The following is a 21,170-nucleotide window of genomic DNA, read 5'->3' as shown; positions in this document are numbered from 1 at the left end:
GGAGAGAGGTAACGTTAGAGACGGTAGAGAACGGAGACCGCTTCTTTGAAAAAAATTAAATACAAATAGGCTGCTAAATATATAACTATTTACCTTGTAAATGAGCTCATCTGTCTCTGGCTTTCTCATCACTCAATATTTCCCCACACTGGCTGTTAGATAGTTAAATACTTCCTTTTTCATGGAAGTCTAATCACCTTAGATATGATTGCTATATCAGTTGAAGGCAGCTTCGTGAAGGAGGAAACATTCAGCTCTTCCACAAACATCTGGGCAGTTCAGGGCTTGTATTTGGTTTTTTAAAACTTTTTTGTGGCAGCGAAAGAGGAAGTAATGTTTCCTGTATGTGACTCTCACACTGCCTCAAAACACACTGACAAGTCTGATCGGTGGTTACATGATTGGCACCGCAGTGTGCAGTGGGGTTGCGTTTCTCTAAAAGTTAAGTTGGTCTCAACTTTTCACAGCTCCGTTTTTTCCCGTCTTACCCCTGCGGCCTTGATCTGATGTCAGAAGGTCCCTGCATATAGACACAGTGGAGGACCTCATTAGAATAAGTATGGAGGGACCTAGCTTGGAAGAGTTTGCGCCAAGGAGGCTGTACAGATGTGGTTCAGTCAGGGTAAAACGTAGGTCTGGAGCCCTGCATCAACATTCAAAGTGTTTTTTCCCCCAGTATTTATAGTTGAATAAATATGAAAGTGTTGAGGACAGGATATGAGGCTGATCCATGTGTGCACAATTAACAGTTGATTTGGGATTTATTAAAAGGAAATTGCACACTGGCAGGTATACGCTAGGTTTTTATTTTTTAGTGTACATACATTTTCTCATTTGTAGACGCAAACATTTAGTATAGATTCTGCACAGTTTTATAAATGAGGCCCCAGGTGATTAAAGCCAGTAAAAACACAGAATTAAGCAGTTACATGTAAAATTCAGTGTTTCCCTGACGCTGTTTTGGTGGAAAAAGGATGTCCCGGAGACAGACATTCAAGAGGTTTTTACAGGAAGCCAAGTTATCCATAAAGGTCTCCTCTTCAAAACAAACACACCAGGCTTTTTTCTTTGATAACTTCCACTTCTGAAGTTCTAAAAAATGTAGGGGATATGAAGCCCTCAACAGCTGACTAAATGTAACGGTAACCGACTATTACCTTGGTTAAAATTATAAAGGAACATTTTTGGATATTGTATATACACAAGTCAAAAAATATATAACATAGGTCTACTCGTTTTTAGACATTTTAAAGATCTAAAATGTAACATTCTGCATTAAAATGTCTAAGAACCTCAGTTTCCAACAGTCATAATGCTTCCTCCTCTTCTTTTGTTTTGGCCTATGGTTTTTGTGCTTGGCAACAAACAGGCATTACATCGCCAACTGTGTAGGAGCAATGATTCGTCAAACCTGCTTTTATTTATATCAGATTTTATTTTGTAGTAACGAGTAACAAAGATTCTTAGGGGACATGTATCGAAGTAAAAGCATTTTGCGACCATTGCGAGTATTTTTTAAAACTACTCGCACATGTGCAACCTGCAAATTTCATGACTTTTAATTGTTTTATTTCATCTGAAAAGGAGGAGAGAGCGAGTTTGCCAGAGTAGTCCAATGTGTGTGAAAGGGGGAGGATCTGTGAGTGATTAGTCAAGTACTTGGCAACGTCATCTGCACTCTTGTGTCTTTCTTTCGTAGCGTTACGCTTATCGTCCGCACATGCTGTTGCTACCATGTTTCCGTGAAAATCATGAAGTAGCAGTCCATAATGCATTTACGAGTGGTGATCCAAAGATTATCAGTAAAACGGCTGAAATGGGGGAAATGGGAAAAATTCTCAGAATAGTATTGCCATAGACAGTATGTTTCTACATAATTAAGTCATGAATCAGAGGTGCCATTTTTAGTCAGATGGCTAATGTTTGGTGACTAAACTGTACCGTAACGTTATAAGGTTATTAATAAGCTCAGCAAGCTCATAAAGTAATTTTAGTTACTTTTAGAATTACGTATTGTACGTTTAATGCGGAAATGTTACATTCTTCTAAGTACTTACAATAACGTCTTGTATAAAGTTCTTAATAAAGTATTAAAAGTAATTTTCTAATATTAAATGTACTTAATTATTAGAAGTAAAAGTAAAAAACAACAACTTTGATTATGAAGTTTATTGTGGCTTCCTGAATGTAAAGCACACACACCTTCTTTAACATCAAATTCAAAGTCTTTTCCCGGACTATCCAGGCACAATTCACTCAAGGTAAAGGACCAAATTCTGTATATTTTGAGTGAGCTGATTTTTTAATCTTTCACTCCAACTTCACTCGAAAACATTACTTCCAAATTTGGCTTCCATAACGCTATAATTTTATTATCCTTCCTCCTCTTCTTCTTTAGTTTTGGCCTATGGTTTTGGCACTTGGCAACAAACAGGCATTACGTCACCAACTGGAATGGAGCATGTCCTACCTTGCAATCTAGGAGTAATGATTAAACGTTAAATCAAACGGTGCCAAATTCCGGTACCTGAGAGTGTGTAAGCACGAGTTTCCCTGTCCTCTCTGCATGCGGGAGCGGGGCTCAGCTCAGACACATGCGTGCAGAGTTGAGGTGCAGACGGAGCGAAAATAAGTTTCTTTGTTCAAGTCACGTGGAGTTACGTCATTGCCTATAAAGCGGCCGCAATCGCGAGGCGAAAGCGGGCGTGGTGCGATTAAACTTCCTCTGAGACAGGCACAACTGAGTTCTCTATGCCCTGACTGACGGGCTGTAGGTTGTAAGGTAAGGTAAATTTATTCTGTAACACATTTCAGCAAAAAGCCTTTTTTAAAAGCTTTACAGAAAACAATGAAAAAACATTACAACAGTCATGAAAGAGATAGAAAATAAAAAAGGCAATAATAAATATAATATTACAAGAATAAAAAAAAGGTACCATTGGGTACCAGCACCGAATTTCAGTTACTGTATCGGTACCGGTCAAAATGTGAACGGTATCCAACCCTAGATACGTTAAAATTCTACTTAAGTACAGTAACAAAATTTGTACTTTGTTACATTACAACACTGACTGCCACTGGTATTACATACACAAGGTTTCACTGAGAACGTTCATGTGCTCACTGTAATCTGCTTAACTGGAGATTTTTATCACAGTGTTTACATGGTTCACAGTAATACGATTTCATCTGACAAGCTGGTCACACTCTGGGGTATGAGTGTATTTTCAGACACACCGATGATTTGGGCATACTCTCATATTGTTGTCAATTTGAACAAATGTAAGCATTATTTTCAAAGTACAATGGCTTTTTTGTATTCAGCACAAGTTCAGCAAGAATAATATCTGAGTAGAATGTATTTCATGATTTAACTTTTTTTTTTAAATAACTGGTAAAAGAACAAGTTATAAAAAGTAGTTTAAGAGCGGTGAATTTGTGAAAAAACATTACCTTACCCATTGTGGAGAACTGTTTGGTCACTTGAGGTGATTGTGTGAAGTCTTAGGTATGTAACAAGCACAAAGACTTTCATCTGCTCTATTGTTTTATGCAATGAATTTGAAATTTAAAAAATGTATTTCTGTTGTTTTGTGACCAAGAGTTGGCAGTGGCTCTATATGACATTGAATATGTAAGGGGTTGGTAACAGCGAAGCCCGGATAAACGCAACTGCACAAAGCTTACAGCAGGGGTATTAAACTATATTGTTTAGGGGGCCACATTATCAGAAAACCAAGTACCCGAGGGCTGGACATTTACTTGAGCTATTCTCAATAAAATAAATCATATTGCTGACATCAAAATACTGAGTGAAGTTTATAAAGAATGAAGAACACAGACATCATCCTCATGGTTCTTTGTTGCCATTGACGTGCATTGACTTTAATTAATCCAATCTGTCCCAAATTTCCCATTCTGGATTAGTGTACAGGCCTGAAGACATCTGCATGCCCATATTAGGTCATAGTCATAGCACCACCTACTGACAGGAACAGGAAGTCAGTCTTATGTGACGATGATTGGAAATTATTTAAAATGTACATGGTGTGGTCTACACATGATATACAACCAGCCAACTACCGTATAATTTGTGTGAGTTCTCTAGTGCCACATAGTGGACTGAGGAGTGTCATGTCATTTCCAGTGCCGCGCACTCCACCCAGGAATGTCTTACTTTTGCGCCCAGGGTTTGTGAATGTAAAGAAGAAAAAGATGCAGAGGTGACGTGTTTAAACAAAGAGCTGCAAATGTCTTTTACAGTTTGGGCCAAGGGGCAATCTCCCATGCTGATCAATGAAACACATGCGGAAGTGCCAAAAACTGCAGTTCATCGAGTGTCTGCTTGAGGATGGCTCCAGAAGTAAGACAATTTCCATATACCCCCATGTTAAAATGGCCAACTTTACTGCAGATTTATTTTTTATTTATTTCTAGCCTGGTACAAAAAAACGGTTTTGGTTTCTATCGCTAAGTTTACCCTTTATGACAACTCTGGGGGGGTAATGTTTTTTAAATATAACTCATCAAATTAAGTTATATTCAGGCTTAAAGTTCTGCATAGTTAAGGGAGTAGTTTTGACATATGCCTGTAGTGAGAGGAGGCTAGCTGCTGGGCTGCAGCTCTGCTTGGTGTCCCCGTCAGTTCACCTAAAGCTAACACCACTCACTGCACTCGACGTCTTGGCCTTTCAGACAATTCTCAAGCAAAAATCTGATAGCATAATATGGCTTGCTGTGGGGTTAGGGCTAGGGTTAAGGTTAATGGACCCTCCCAAGAAGTCAACCCTCCACTTCTTTCGGTGAGTGAAATCATAATATGTTATTTAACGTTATATGTGAGCTTTATTAGCACGCTAGCTAATAGATTGAAGCATCAGAGCATGACGGTCGTTGCTGACCGTCATGCTCCAAGGCTTCAGTCTATGGCGTGTATGCTAAACTGGTTCGGCTTGCACCAAATTCAAAACCTAACTTAGTAGTCTTTAAATGTGATAATACTTTAGAACAAAGGGTGTTTGCGTGAGGTTGGAAAATAAATAGTCACTACATTATTTGGGACCGTGCTGCTCTTATACTGTCAGCAGCAGTGACCGAGTGAGCAGCGCAAAGAAGTGTTGCTCGCTGGCTGATAGAAGCAGCTGATGGCCAGGTGTAGAGCTCTGCTGCACTCCGCTTGCATTTAACGGTCTATGGTGACAGCAGGCTCTCTGATTTATGACTTGCCATACGGGCTAATGCTAGACTAGGAGAACTGTGTCAAATGGTGTGTATAACTTAAAAGAAAAATGTCACATTTCAGCATGAATCTAGAAATACTGGTAACCTAGATGTTGCAATGTTAGTTGAGCTGGAGTTTGTTATCGAGGCTGTATGGTAACGTGAAATTTGACGGCACACAAACCTAAACTTCATTATTTTAATTTTATTATTACTAAGATAGGCATTTTGAAATTAGGCCTATTACTTCATTATAGCCAAAATAATTTGATTATGACCTGTTGAACATTGAAGTAATTTAAGTTGTATTGTTTGCATGTAAAGATGTCTTTGAAGGAGGTTACCCAGCACATTTATATATCTATTTGTATTGTTTCCTCCATTAGGTTATTCAGACAGGCTGGACCAGTGTTTGCTCAACCTGAGAAGACAGAATTGGACTCCTAACAAGACTTTTCGTCTGTGCAGTGAACACTTTGAGAGTCATCACTTCATCACTACTTTGAAGGCATCACTTGTTTTAAGACATTAACATTTTGCAAAATTATGACACTTGGTTTTTATTCATCAGTTCTATTATCATAATTACTTACAAAAAAACTTGTGAATTTGTAACCTTTAAAAATTTAGAGAGTAGTCTTAATGCTTAGTTTTGTCTGGATTGTGTGATTTGCTTGTCCTTTGAATTGGCAGATTTGAATGTGAAATCTAACATTTTTAGTCAGTAAAGACAAAAGCAGAGCAAATATAAATAAACTTAACACAAAAAGTAAGGAAATTTGTGTTTGGTAGATTATTTCTCTGTGGTAACAATGCTTCTTGGCAATAAATCTTATACCGTTGGAAAGCCTGTTTAGTTCCCTTTCAAATGGTGCCCCATTTATAAGGAACATGCATTTGTGGGATGAGCAGCAGCGCTGAGTATGTGGGTTGCGCCCATGAAAAATTTGCCAAATCTTCTCTGCCAATGCCAAACAGCTTATTTTGCCATTGACTCGTTTGGTGGATTGGATGATTGAAGTTTGAAGAAATAAGACATATTGGCAATTCAGTCCCTCCAGGATTTCGCAATGTTGGGATCGCGCAAATTCAACCAATCATCGCAAATTTGGTGCGACTCGCAATTTTGACCAATCACCGCAACTTTTCCGCAAATTTGACCAATAACCTGAAGTTTCCAACCAATCACAGCAGTCCCATGTGCACTCTGAGAGCCAATGACCAAGCGGGAGTGAGAACGGGTTGATCATTTCCTTGTTTGTGATATGAAGACGAGACGTGTCTGTGACTCAAACATCTCACATTTACCAACAAAACGTACAGCGAAAGACCGTGCAAAACATTTCAGACCGTCCTGTCAACCTTTATACATTTTAACATCAATGTAGACTGTAACGATTTAAAAGTTGCTGCCGTTTCAATCCTGGCTGTCGGCTCTCTGCAGTGGGTGGGGCTGCTGCTCCGTTCCCCCCACGACTGACACTTACACACACACACACACACACACAGACACACACACACACAAACAACACACACGGTGGATGCAGGAAAAAAAGGAGATGAGACGTCACGATGACCTAAATTGAGGAAAGCTGCGCTCGTTATTGTAAGTGCAATGATAAGTTAAAGTCAGTACTTTATCAAACCATATGAATGCGTGTCCCAGGCCAGGTTAGGAAATTAACTAACAATGTAAAGATCAACAATCCACTGACACATATGTTCAAATTTGATTCATTCAATAAATTATTATTTTTTGTCTTAAATCCACCAGCCATTTTCATATTATACCAACATTTGCAACATCCAGAGCTTTTTTGGTAAGGTTTCTAGGAAAACTCAGCCCAGAGTAGTTTTATTCTCCCCAAAACAAGTTTCCTTTTTATTTTTAAAGAACTATAAAAAAAAAAAAAAAATCGCAACTTTTTTGCAACAAACAAAGACATCGCAACTTTTATCGCAATTTTTTACAAAAGCTCCCACGAAATCAGGAATCAGATGCCGCCACATGAGGACACCTGGAGTGGGAAGAAAATATGAGATAATGATCCACATTAACTGGGAGAAAAATGTAATGCATAATAAATGCTTCAGGTAGTAAAAATTATAAAGTCAGCTATATGTTCATTATTATGGCACATCTGTAGGATAAAAGGGAGCAAGGTAACCTAAGTATCTCAAAATATAGATGATAGTAACTACTTTTTTGTTGCCCTTTTGAAAACAGCTGTCAAAAGTAAAGTAGCCAAGATTGGTACTAGTTAATGCTGTGTGGTGAAGGCATCACAGGTGGCTATGACCTCAACAAGGACAGAAATAAATAAACATCTTATATAAGGTACTTCCAGGCTGCTGACCCCTCTCCATCTCCTCCCGATAGCAGGGAGGAGGGCCTGCAGGTGAGCTAAGTTAGCTAACGTTACAGGACTTGGATGTTTTAGGGTTTATTAGGGCTTTTTAGCTTGTGTAACGTTAGTATCTTAATAACAATTATGTTACGTTTTGTTTAATAATTTCGGGTTAACTTGCCTCAAAAAGGCTTGGACGAACGAGTAAATTACCAATCGGCAGCAAGTTGTTTGCAGTAGCCCAGCGAGCAGCATCACCACAGGGCTAGCATCAGAGTAGCTTCTTAGCCATTGTTAGCGGGGAGCTAGAGAGCTTCGAGCTAGGTGGGCATCGTTTTAGCAATCGGGCTTCATTCGAGTCTGCCCGGTCCACCTCAGCTCCACTCACACTCCACCTCCTGACGTCAGCACTGCAAAGATTGTGACGGGGGGAGTAGCCCACTTTGAGCTTCATTTGGCCTATTCAGAATAGGGCTGAACGATTAATTGCATTTGCGATAATATCGTGATATGTTAAGACGCAATTTCCTAATCACAAAGGCTGCGATTTGGTCACGTGACTCGCTAGAGCAAATCAGTCTGCACCCGCAGAGAAAGCATCAACTTAGCACGCTAACACTGCGCCATACCTTGAGCAGATTTCTGTCATTCAAACAACTCTGAGTTGTAGTTTAAAACTTTTACAGCCATTTTAATAAAATGAAGGGTTTTATTCGGGCTCTAGTCCATACATGCATTTAATGGATACAAGCACGCAGAACTGAAGGCTCGGTTAGCAACGATTAGCTCAGATTAGCGGTTAGCTCCAGTTAGCTAGCTCCGTTATAAAGATATGGAGTGGAGGAGACTGCCACGGGGAGGGGTAACAACCAGACTCTGATAAATGACGTTCGGGGAGCTTTCACAGCAGCGTGGCTGCGTTGTTTCAACGGTTTTATTAGTACAGTTAATCCCACGGCAAGAACACCAGCAGCATGCTACTGCTAACGTAACGATAGCCTCTCTGTCAACATTGCACTCACACTCCTCTGAGTGTGAGTGCAATGTTGACGCTGTCATGCACGTGGCACGCAACTTCATGAGGGGAGGGAGGGGATGGAGGCAGCTCCTCTGTGTGCGCTGTAAAAAAAATACACCGTTGTATATACTGTATATACTATATTTTTACTTATTTAACTGTCTAGTAAAGTTCAAAGACAGTGTTTAAAAAGTGCAATCCACATGTTTACATATGTTTATTACAGTAAATGATAATTAAATGTAAATACTACTAAGTGTGGTAAAGCCACATATTTGTTTTTATATTTCTGCAATCTGCACTTTAGTTTGTGTGATTTGTTTCTGACTTTCATATGAATGTTTACACCAGGCTTGGTCAGTGCTCAATATACTACTGTGACTGAAGTAGTTAAATAAAAGATGTCATTCATATAAATTCATGCATCACCTAATTTCATCATCATATACAGGCCTGGCCTCCAGGAAAGAACAGTTTGTTTAATCTATCTAATCTTGTATTGTTCATACTATACAATGATTTATTGCTTGTCTTTGTTGAATAATACAGAAGACAAAGAGCTTAAAAAATAATCGCATATTGAATCGCAATCGCAATATTTTAGAAAGAAATCGCAATTAGATTATTTTCAAAAATGGTTCAGCCCTAACAAACCAATGGGTGACATCACAGACACTCTGTCCATAGTTTTAACAGTGTGTGGTTTAGGCAAACCTGAATTGAAGCTGAGCCGGGGCTATTCTCCTCTGTCACTGTCTTACTGACATACTAAGAAGAACTGTGCCTGTTACATGAATAAGACAAGACGGCCATGATGGTGTGTCTGCCCTCAGGCCAAGAAATAATTAAGATATGAATCAGGTCAGCGTGAACATGAAACAACTTTTTCCCAGTTAATATCAAACACAAGAGGGGATGTCATTTACTGCTCCACAATCATCAGATAAATCATTTGAAAAAAAACAAAAAACATTTACATTGCAGACATATATATCCTCTGCAACTTTGACTACTATATGTGTCAGGATGACAGTTTATGCAGGAGCCGCAGGTCGTGTGATTGTCTATCCGATGTTTTAATGTCATGTCTGAATCAGCTGTCTGTGTCATCATGTAAAGATTAACACACAGGAGATATGAAGAGACCAAAAAGATGTGAATCAACAGCAGAGTCCTCAGTTTATTTAGTTGAACTGGATTGTCTTTCTTCTGAAAAAAAAAAAAAAACCCAGCAAGTATCAAGGGGCAAGGATAGTGTGTGCTTAAGGATGTCCTCTGCAGTGTAAAATAGCTGCTTGGAAAGTCATATTATGCCTCCAACTTATCTTTCTATAATCACAGAGAAGAAGGGAAACATCACCCAGCAACAGTCAACCTGTTGTTTAAGTCACAAACAGTGAAAGGGGAAGTTGCAGTCTTAAGTATTTATGTCGTTGACGGTTGGCAGAGTAAACACTGGTAAAGCAGTTACGCTAGCGAACAGGTATGAAGGAGTGGCTCAGTTCTGAATGGTTGCCAGACCCACCTGTCGGAATGAGGGGTAGTGTGAGACACTCAGTGAAACAGACAAACGTTGGTTTACCTCCTACTTTTTCACTTGGATTGATTTTAGGAGAAGATAGAGCAATTTGGGGAAGACAGGTAGGAGTATTTTTAAAACTTCTGAGCCAGTTTTTGCTAGTGATTCTAAAAGAAAAAGAAATCAGAATTTGAACTGAATACGTTTCACTGTCTTCACTTAATCTTGTGTATCTTGTTGTATCTGTTGGCATTGGGCTATGCTTACATTTCTCCTTTCTCTATTTTCTACTTCATTAATTGAATCTTTTTTAAGAGGAGTCTGCAATATGGCCTCAGCAAAAGTGTTTGGTAAAAGACAAATGAACATCAAAAAAGTTTTGAACAGAAACAATAACAACAAAAAATAAGCCAAAGATTAAGTGAGTGGCAGTGTAGAAAATCATGTGCATACTTGAAATTAAAGACTGCCAGACAACTGACTTTGGTGTTACAATTTAGATTCTGAATAATTTTTGCATGCCAGTTCACAGTGTATGTCAGAGAGTTACAGAGTACAGCCTTAATTCACCCTTTGAAAGTACAGGTGCTGGTCATATAATTAGAATATCATGAAAAAGTTGATTTATTTCAGTAATTCCATTCAAAAAGTGAAACTTGTATAATGTATACATTCATTCCACACAGACTGATATATTTCAAGTGTTTATTTCTTTTAATTTTGATGATTATAACTGACAACTAATGAAAACCCTAAATTCAGTATCTCAGAAAATTTGAATATTGTGACAAGGTTCAATATTGAAGACACCTGGTGCCACACTCTAATCAGCTAATTAACTCAAAACACCTGCAAAGGCCTTTAAATGGTCTCTCAGTCTAGTTCTGTAGGCTACACAATCATGGGGAAGACTGCTGACTTGACAGCTGTCCAAAAGTCGACCACTGACACCTTGCACAAGGAGAGCAAGACACAAAAGGTCATTGCTAAAGAGGCTGGCTGTTCACAGAGCTCTGTGTCCAAGCACATTAATAGAGAGGCGAAGGGAAGGAAAAGATGTGGTAGAAAAAAAGTGTACAAGCAATAGGGATAACCGCACCCTGGAGAGGATTGTGAAACAAAACCCATTCAAAAATGTGGGGGAGATTCACAAAGAGTGGACTGCAGCTGGAGTCAGAGCTTCAAGAACCACCACGCACAGACGGATGCACGACATGGATTTCAGCTGTAGCATTCCTTGTGTCAAGCCACTCCTGAACAAGACACAGCGTCCGAAGCGTCTCGCCTGGGTTAAAGACAAAAGGGACTGGACTGCTGCTGAGTGGTCCAAAGTTATGTTCTCTGATGAAAGTAAATTTTGCATTTCCTTTGGAAATCGAGGTCCTAGAGTCTGGAGGAAGAGAGGAGAGGCACAGAATCCACGTTGCTTGAAGTCCAGTGTAAAGTTTCCACAGTCAGTGATTGTTTGGGGTGCCATGTCATCTGCTGGTGTTGGTCCACTGTGTTTTCTGAGGTCCAAGGTCAACGCAGCCGTCTACCAGGAAGTTTTAGAGCATTTCATCCTTCCTGTTGCTGACCAACTTTATGGAGATGCAGATTTCATTTTCCAACAGGACTTGGCACCTGCACACAGTGCCAAAGCTACCAGTACCTGGTTTAAGGACCATGGTATCCCTGTTCTTAATTGGCCAGCAAACTCACTTGACCTTAACCCTATAGAAAATCTATGGGGTATTGTGAAGAGGATGATGCGATGCGCCAGACCCAACAATGCAGAAGAGCTGAAGGCCACTATCAGAGCAACCTGGGCTCTCCTAACACCTGAGCAGTGCCACAGACTGATGGACTCCATGCCACGCCGCATTGCTGCAGTAATTCAGGCAGAAGGAGCCCCAACTAAGTATTGAGTGCTGTACATGCTCATACTTTTCATGTTCATACTTTTCAGTTGGCCAACATTTCTAAAAATCCTTTTTTTGTATTGGTCTTAAGTAATATTCAAATTTTCGGAGATACTGAATTTGGAATTTTCAGTAGTTGTCAGTTATAATCATCACAATTAAAAGAAATGAACATTTGAAATATATCACTCTGTGTGTGATGAATGAATATAATATACAAATTTCACTTTTTGAATGGAATTACTGACATAAATCAACTTTTTCATGATATTCCAATTATATGACCAGCACCTGTATATGGAGGGATTAAAGTTAGCTGTGCCATTTTGGCTTACCCACCTCCACGTTTGCTTGGGACGTCAGAGTAGAGCGCTGTGTGCAGGAAATCACGGCCTATAAATTCTGTTGGGCACAGGTTCCATGCGCCCCAACAAGCTCCTATCTCTTGTATTGAAGAGGAGCAAACTGCGTATGTACAACTACAACGATCAGTCAATGAGCAAAGATTCTTGCGCCCCAGGGTCCTATGTCCTAAGTTAGTAAGTGCACGGTGAGAGAGAGTAAAAAAGACAGGGAGGTGTGTTTGTTGGTGAATATGAAGTTAGAGTTATAGCTGTGAACGTAGCAGCGTTCAAGACTAACTTTTTTTACTACTGCACTGTAGCCCCTTACTGAAATATTTTAGGGGTACAGGCAGAAAATGTAGGGACGCACACATTTAATCGCGCTGCAACGCAATTCTTCACATTTCCCCCATTTTAACTGTATTACTGATAAATGCTTTGGTAATAAATACAGAATATACAATCTGTGGTTTTATTTTAGTCATATTTTAATTAAATTCTGCTTAAAAAAATGCACATTCAGAAATGTAAACAAAGTATTATTATTGTCAATGTACAGTATTATTGCCTCAGCCTCATACAGGCTCTCCCCTCAATCCCGTCTTTTGGTGTGTCTCACTGAAATAGCAATCATATCTAAGGTGATTAAACTTCCATGGGAAGGGGAATCTAACTATCTAACACCCAGTGTGGGAAATACTGAGTTATGAGGGAGCCAGAAAAGAGATGAGCTCACAACACTCACACAAGCACTATTTGTTTATACATGGTAAATAGTTATATATTTAGCAGCCTATATGTCTTTTTCTTCATAGAAGCAGTCTCCGCTCTCTGCTGTCACATCTCTACCTCTCTCGTGTGAGGGAGCAGTACCGCAACTTGTAGCAAATATCGGCGCTGACATTAGCATTGATGTAAATAAGTCAGTGAATGCACAGGCTTGATGTTGAAATAAAATCCCGTCCTTTTTGTCTGAAATCAAGACAACACTAAGTAAAAATGCGGTGGATTTTGTGATGAGAATGAATACAACACTGCTGAGGTTTATCAACACAGCTCCACCGTCCGGAAGTGAGCAAGCGGGTTTGAGACCCTAAACTAAGTGGGATGAAGAGAGAAGGGCTAACCTTAGGCCTTATTAGCTATTAGTACACAGCATTTTCCTCGTCAATGTACGATTTTTAGCTAACAAAAATGCTAAATTTTGAGCTCTGAGTCTGATTACAGTTTATCTGTCAGTGAATAAATGCTACAACTCCTCAAGACCCCCCAAGTTCCCATATCTTGCTTGCAACCTGCTGGTTATAGTTGAAGAGGGTTAGCAGCCACAGATCTAGCGACAACTTCAGCACACAGCACTACACAGAGGGTGCCATCCGTGGCGCCATCTTGAGAATAATGCTTAACCCTAAAGCCGCCTACACATGATTTGCGGTAAAACCGCTCTGCGCTGGTTGTTCCATTGTTTTCATACAATGACCTGACATAAACATGGTTTAAATATCTCCGGAATCGGCAGAATCTCCGCTTCCTGGTCTTTTTATCGCGGTCATATGTCGTTTACGCAGCCAACAAGGAGACAAAGAAGAGAGCTTTTACACGAGCAGAACCCGTCTACCGAGAGCCTGTTCACTCCCTATTAAGCCCCATTGTACTGAATTTGGTTGCAGTTCCACCAGAGTTCCAATGGGGGTGATTGCGGGTGAGTGCAAAAATGAATGGCAGTCTATGGACTAGACGGCTAAATTTGTCGTTGAGAAATCTCAGATTTGATTGTAGTTTTTGCAAGTTCAACATGGATTATAGGTCGAAAGTTGAATGAACGAGTACTTATGTCCTTTCGATTTCTTACAGGTTGAGTCGTTAACACGCCCATAACACGCTAGCATTCTGCTAATGAATGCTGATTGGTCAGTGAAGGACTGATTACGACCAGAGATCCCACTTGATGGCATCCGAAGTGTGTGTGTGTGTGTGTGAATATTTTGGCGTGGTCTTTTTAAACATTAGCAAACCAAAACTCTTTCTAGCACGTGTATTGATAGGGAGAGCATAACCTGTCAGCTGTGTTGTCGATGCCTCGAGAGAAAAAAGGATGTGACTCAGAGCTTGCCGTAAAGCAGTATCCCTGGCCATACGATGTATGGCTGACGCCATTGATGTTTTAAAAGGCTTTTTAGAACAAAAAAGTGACTTTAAAAAAATCTAACACCCAGCAGTGTGCATTTTCTTAGCCTCCTCTTTCGAATGCAACATTCAAATTACTAGACCAAAAATTATATCCTGAGAAAAGTGGATTTTGAGGGGTATAGCTCCATAGACCACCATTCATTCTGCACTTGCCCGTGAGTGCCCTCATATGGAACCAGAGTGGAACTGCAACCAGTTCAGAAGCCCAAAGTTTTCCCGAGGGTGGAGTTATTAGACATTGTCTGACACGAGTCATTGGCCTTCCAAAAGTATAATTGGTTGGCTCGCTTGTCCGTCGCCATTTTCAGAAAAACTAACCAATAGACACTCAGGAAATCACTAACCCCCAATTTCCACCAACTGCGGAACGGCTGCAGACCCGCTCCGGAACGGCGGCGGAGTCAATTGGTTTCCATTAAAGTCAATGTTTGTATTTTCACTGACTGCGGAACGGCTGTGGAATGGCTACGTTCCAACTCCGTCCCAGCTCCGGCGATCCGCAGTATTCCGGAGCAGATACACAGAGCTTCTATTTTTGACGGATGCCGGAGAGCTCTGCAGCAATTCAGCACAGGGCAGATTGTGCGGGACAGGAAGTCGCGCACAGAAACAAAATAAAACATCCGGTTAATTTTCAAAATAAGATACACCGTGCTCACAGCGCATCATATTTCCCTGCACTACAACTTGAAAATGTCATAATGGGCGGAGACAGGCCTGAAGTCAAGTTTGTGGTTCTGTTTATAGAAACTACATCCTGTTATATCGCGTGATCATACGTGAATTCGCAAGATCTCGTGGGTCCTCGTGACTTCAGCTGTCAGTCATGGCCGCAGCTGTTCCACAACAAATCCTCACCTGGTGGGTAATGAAGGACGGTGGAGCATGGAGCCGACACGCAGCGGAGCCGATCCACAGCCATTCCGCAGATGGTGGAAATTGCAGGTAAGGACCTACCTACCACCATTGTAAGGTGTGGTTGAGTTCAATCTCACAAATCCATGATTGTCACTCAAGGCAAACTGTAAGAGATGAGGAAAAGGACTGTTCTGCAAAACAGGGACCCAAGACGATTCATACAGTCGGTTCGATTTTGACAAAGATGAATATTGCAACAACAAAGGTCCATTTGAAAACAGGTAAGTATTTATTTTACAAATTATGATATGTAGTGGTGCGTAAATGTGACAATTGTTGCCAAATGCTGCTTCTGTGCGCAACATGTAACGTAAGGCTAAAATGGATTTATGTAACATTAAACATGTATCGACAAAATTGACTGCCCATTAGTAAAGGTTAGTAAAGGTTTGTTGTGTAAAAGTGAGCTTCACTTACAAATAGTATAGCTTTGGCCACTGTTTTATCATACTGTTCTGTGCACCTGAGACATTGTCTTTCATAGTATTTAATTTATGTGCTGTAACGTGATGTGTGTTTGTGTGATTGCTATATGTAGTAACGTTAGATTTTTTAATTTATATTACAGATGATTCACAGCTGCCAGGGCTAAGTGATCTTCATGCAACATCTCTCCATGTCTCTCCACCACTTCCATCTCTGCCCAGATTTGTGTAAATATTGTACTTTTTCTGTGTTTTTCATATTAAATAAATATTTGGTTTGAAGAAAAAAAAACCTGTAGTAACCAATTTTTCATTTGCACACATTCTATAAAGCTTGATATGCAGTATGAAGTCATTATTGAGGTGAAAGTTGACAGATAGCACCTTTACTCAAAAAGCGATATTACTAAATTTCATTTTAGACATATACATGGATCTACTATTTTATTCATATATTACACTACTTTTGTGAACCTTTTAGGTTCAGGCCCAAATAATGTTGCTTCAGGAAAAATTTAAGCCTTACTAGGTTACCAGCTGAGTTTTTTCTGAACATTTTAAAATAAAATACATGGGTGCATGCATTTGCAAATACCCTTAAAAGGTGAATTTAAGAAGATATGTAAAAATCAAGAAAATACCCATAGACCTCTGAGGGTTAAAGCCTTTTTTAGAAGTGTTGAAAGCTCACACCAGGGCACCATTATTTGGGAACCTCAGACTGGTCATACAGAAGTCATACAGTACCAACTAGGTTAGGTTCAACGCATTAAAATGGCTATCAAAAGTAATTAACAGTTATTAAAATAATTATTAATTAACATAATTATACTGTGATTTCATGTAAATTAAGCCCCCTCTTATGGGGAACCACTTGAAAAGATCAAGAAATGATAGCCGTGGGGGCACTGTCGAGCATGGGTAGAGAGTAGATGTGCCAACTCATATATTTATCCATTAATTTTGTTTTAATCGTCTGTTTAGCTCCTTATCTTTCAGGAAAACAACCAGTTTGGTCAGGTTGACAGAACGTACAATAGGGAGTGGGAATGGCTTTCGAGATGTATCTCTTCTGAGGAGTCCAATATGTCCTATGGCATATGTTGAAATGGATATACTGGTGATTTGGGTTCTTGGAACAGTGGAAAATGTCCCAAACTGCCTCCCAATTAATTGTGTTCCCCTCAGGGCTCAGCTCTTGTTCCCATTTCTTTACTATTGGGAGTTCTCCTATGGATACTTGCAACAGCTTAGCATAAATCTTGGACACTAATCCTCTCACAGGGAAATCAAAAAAAACATTTAATGACTGCGCCTCAAAACTGTTTCCCCATGGCACTCCATAACATTTTAGGGCTGATCTTAAGCAAAGATAGAAGTAAAAGGATGTCCTGAGGATCTCAAAACTATCTCTCAGGTCTTCAAAACTCAACATACCTTTCTCATTGAATAACTGGTCTAGAGTATAAATACCCCTGTCCCTCTACTGCTTACAAGCGAAAGGTTTGTTAACAGACATTAAGTGTGTATTGTGCCATATTGGGGTATTCACGTGCCACTTCTTGGTGTAGCATAGGTGCTCCTCCACCTGTTTAAAGTTGGCCAATGTGTTAGTGATAATGGGGCCATAGGTTAGCATACACTTTTTGGACGAACACCTGCAAAGGCAAGGGGCCTCATTTATAAAACCTGTTACGCACGAAAAAGTTGCGTGAAGCAGGGTGAAATTTGCCGTTGCAACATTCCTCGCAAAAGTCGGGATTTATAAAGAATTTCAATGTGTAAAAATGTGCCCAGTTTGCCGCAACCTTTTGACCATGCGTGTGATCGTGCGTATGCTCCCAAGGTTTTGTAGACTGCATTTTAGTGAACTCCAATTGTAACACAAAATATCACATGATTGAGTCAAAATCGTTGAAGATCTTAAGAATTTTTGGAATAGAGTCCTCAAGATCAGAGATGTACAACAAAATATCATCTGCAAATAATGATATTGAGCTGTTATTGGATTTAATCTGGACATTACATATTTTACGGTTCAAGAGAGATCGCATATAGCATGGGGGAGAGCGGGCATCCCTGTCGAGAGCCCTGCTCGATGGAAAATGGCTGAGAGTGCAAGCCATTGGTTGAGACTATGGCCATGGGATTCAAGCCTCTTCATTACTTGCCACAAGTAGTTCCACTCTAGGTGGTCAAAAGCCTTTTCCACGTCCACTGATAAAACTGCTGCCGTTGTTGGAAGGTTTCTGGCTTCTTGTTACATGAAATAATCTGCGTACATTGTCTGCAGCATGACGCTGTGGATCGATTGGTCGGGGTGGACTAGCTTCTCAATAGAACATTCTAAGCGCAGTGCCAAGAATTTGTTTTTATAACAAAACAAAAAAAACACTATCCTAGGAGACTCAACAGATCCTTCTCAGATTTGGTCAGCAGCATGTCAAGCAAAGCATTTGTGTTTTTGTAGAACAGTGTTGCCGTGGCAAGGCGAGAAATGTATACGTTTTGCCTTAACAAAGGAAGCTGTTGTAACTTGACTTCACATAATCCAATCTGCCCCAAAATTTCACATGCTGGATAAGAGTCCAGGCCTGGAGACATCTACATGCTACATGCTTCATTGCGCCAACTTCTGACAACAGGAAGTCAGCCTTATGTGATAACAATTATCCGATTTACATGGTGTGGTATACACATGATACACAGCAACATGACATGTAATTAGTGTGTGGTCTCTAGCGCCATTTGCACTTTTGCATTGTCCTATTGTCTGAGGCGAAAGTTGTGGGCTTCTTTTCAAGCACAGTCTTGTTCTATGAGGCAGTAAAAAATTAACCACACTTATTTCATCTGCAGAGAAACGCTGACCATTGCCTCTACATCTTGGAGCTCCTTGATGACCTGCTGAGCCTGCAGGGAGGCCAGAACCAGGTGTTAAACTACTGGCCACTACCAGGCTACCACCACCTAACACTGGCCCAACTCCACCACAACAACAACATCAGCCCTATCTTTGTGCTTTCCCTCAGCGAGCCCCACCTGGGTCTCCCGGTGGTCCTGCCGCAGCATCAAAACATGAGCAGCTGTTGCCACTGACGCCGCCAGGAGAGCACAGTGAGAGCAACCATACAGGTAGGTATGAGAGGGGGAAGACTTCTGAGATTTGGGGAAGTAAGTTGATTAAAGGAAACAGATAGGAGGAGGACTGGAAGGAAAGAAAAAGGGGAGTCAGAGGTAGATATGTAAGCGCAAAAGAGGGGTAGTCTAGAGGAAAAGGAGAGAGGAGTGGAGAAGAAAGGAAGGGCACAGGAGGTGTTAGTCATTTGAGCTCAGATCACTGTCATTCACTATAGTTTCAACAGGGCTGCTCAAAATATTCTCCTCCTGATCTGCACTTCTCTTACTAATAATAGTTTCAGTTTGGAGCCACGATTGCAGTGTTTTTGAACCTTTCAATTTACCTCTGCTTTCTATCTTGCCATCCATCTTGTGACTAACTATGGATGTATGCTATCTCCATTCATGAACGTATCTACGTAGCAGGCTAATATTGAAACAAAAATATAAGCGGTAAAAAAATAATACTTTAAATTACATTTCACTGATCATAGTTTAAGTATTTTCATTCAAAATGTTGTAGTATTTCTAAAGTATTTTGTTTTTCAATTAATTCATTTTATTTTTTTAATTATATCGGAGATGTCATCAGCGTACCACTAGAGGGAGTTTGCATACCACCAGTGATACTGTATCATAGTTTGAGAACCAGTGCACTAGTCAAAACAATAGTGAACAAACAATGTCATTTGCCATTGTTTTCGGGTTGTTCTTTCTTCTTGAATGCGATATCTTAGGAACACCTTATGGGAATTTCCTTAAATTTGGCCCCCACTTGGAGTCGAGGATGAACTGATTAGAATTTGGTGGTCAAAGGTCAAGGTCGTTTTGTTTTGTTTTGTTTACAAAACACATTTTTGCCCATAATTTAAGAATACATACACTAATTATGACACAATTTCACACAAATGTCTAATAGGATAACATGATAAAGTGATGACATTTTGTTTCCAAAATATCAGATGGTCAATAAAGTGATATTTTCCATTTTGCTAAAATTTGTCTGGACCGACATGGATGTAAACTGCATCTTGACTGGTTAGCGGAGGCATACAACCGTGAGGGGGTAATTCTAGTTTGTCTTGTGACAAGCACGAAGACACACATGCACACAGATGTGCATGGGGGTGACGCTTTACACAGTCCTGAACACACAGAAGGCAGATAAGAAGAAGACTGAAAGCTAATAAACATTGATGTAAACAATGCAGGATTTGAAATGTGTTATGCTGAGGGAAATTCATTCAAAACGTTTTTAGGCCTCAATCATACACAATGTTTTTTGGTAAGTAACAATAATTATCCAAACTTTGTCTACGAGAAAACTCCACAGGACTAATAATCAAACCAATATTCAAATCACTCTGTGACAAAAGCAGTCTATTCAGCGCAGAACAGGGGCCTGTAATTATAGAGCTTTCTCTGCAGTTAACAGCACCAACTCAGGTGTTGAACTGCTTGTAAACGGTGTTGCTAACTATCCCTAGACACAGAGGGACAGGAGGCAGGAGTATAATTTGTACAGTTTATTTACAACCTCAAATATTGTGATCAGGGAGTGAACTACAGCCAAACACGGGGAGTCCAGACAGGGGGTAACCAGGAGTTGTGTGTGCCAGGGTGCTGTCCAGGAATAAACAGAGCCGAGCAAGGTCCCAGCCGAGAGGCAAAACCAACTCAATGTTCTAGACTTCTATTATTAAAATATATTTATAAAACAGAGAAACTACTAAAATTTGATTTCTATTCAAAATGATTTGCTGCAGAACAAACTGTAGAAATATTTGAGCAGCTGAGCTACAGCTAAGCGGCCGGCCAACTGAACAGATATGGCGGTGTAGATGAAAGCTTTTCAAAATGTCAAGAAGAAAAGTTGCGTATTGTATCTTTAAAATCAACGTCAACATTTATCTATGTCTACTGGAAAGGTTTGTAATCTTGGGTTGTTGGTCTAGTTTTCTTGTTTTTTTGTGATATGATTTTTGTAAAGGTAACCAAAGTTAAAATTAGCTTTTGTGCATCTGAATTTTCACTAACCAGCCCATTTTACCCCTTAAATACTTTTTTTTTTAAATTCTGTCTCTTCCGCTTGTAGAGAATTGACCATTTGCTGACATCCCACCAAGGCTAACATTTTTCCTTTTGTCTTTTATGATTTTATTTACTT

The 21,170-nt window shown here is 39.9% G+C and overlaps 1 protein-coding gene and 1 long non-coding RNA gene across 2 annotated transcripts in view; both read left to right on the top strand.

The window, feature by feature from the left end:
• LOC144527526 (uncharacterized) overlaps positions 1-6,184 on the top strand; it is a 29,085-nt gene extending 22,901 nt beyond the window's left edge. The window contains exons 2-3 of the long non-coding RNA XR_013502829.1: positions 4,264-4,363; positions 5,607-6,184. This is a non-coding gene — a long non-coding RNA (uncharacterized LOC144527526). The remainder of the gene's footprint in view (positions 1-4,263; positions 4,364-5,606) is intronic.
• Positions 6,185-10,138: 3,954 nt separating this feature from the next.
• Positions 10,139-21,170, top strand: part of LOC144527438 (angiomotin-like) — a 65,221-nt gene continuing 54,189 nt past the window's right edge. The window contains exons 1-4 of the mRNA XM_078265444.1: positions 10,139-10,227; positions 15,288-15,485; positions 18,743-18,817; positions 18,916-19,018. Coding sequence (XP_078121570.1) covers positions 15,426-15,485; positions 18,743-18,817; positions 18,916-19,018 — 238 coding nt within the window. The 5' untranslated portion in view covers positions 10,139-10,227; positions 15,288-15,425. The remainder of the gene's footprint in view (positions 10,228-15,287; positions 15,486-18,742; positions 18,818-18,915; positions 19,019-21,170) is intronic.

This window comes from Sander vitreus, chromosome 13 (genome assembly GCF_031162955.1).
Source record: "Sander vitreus isolate 19-12246 chromosome 13, sanVit1, whole genome shotgun sequence".
NCBI lineage: Eukaryota > Metazoa > Chordata > Actinopteri > Perciformes > Percidae > Sander > Sander vitreus.
Note: the sequence above shows the minus strand (reverse complement) of the source record. Positions and strands in the feature narration are given on the sequence as shown.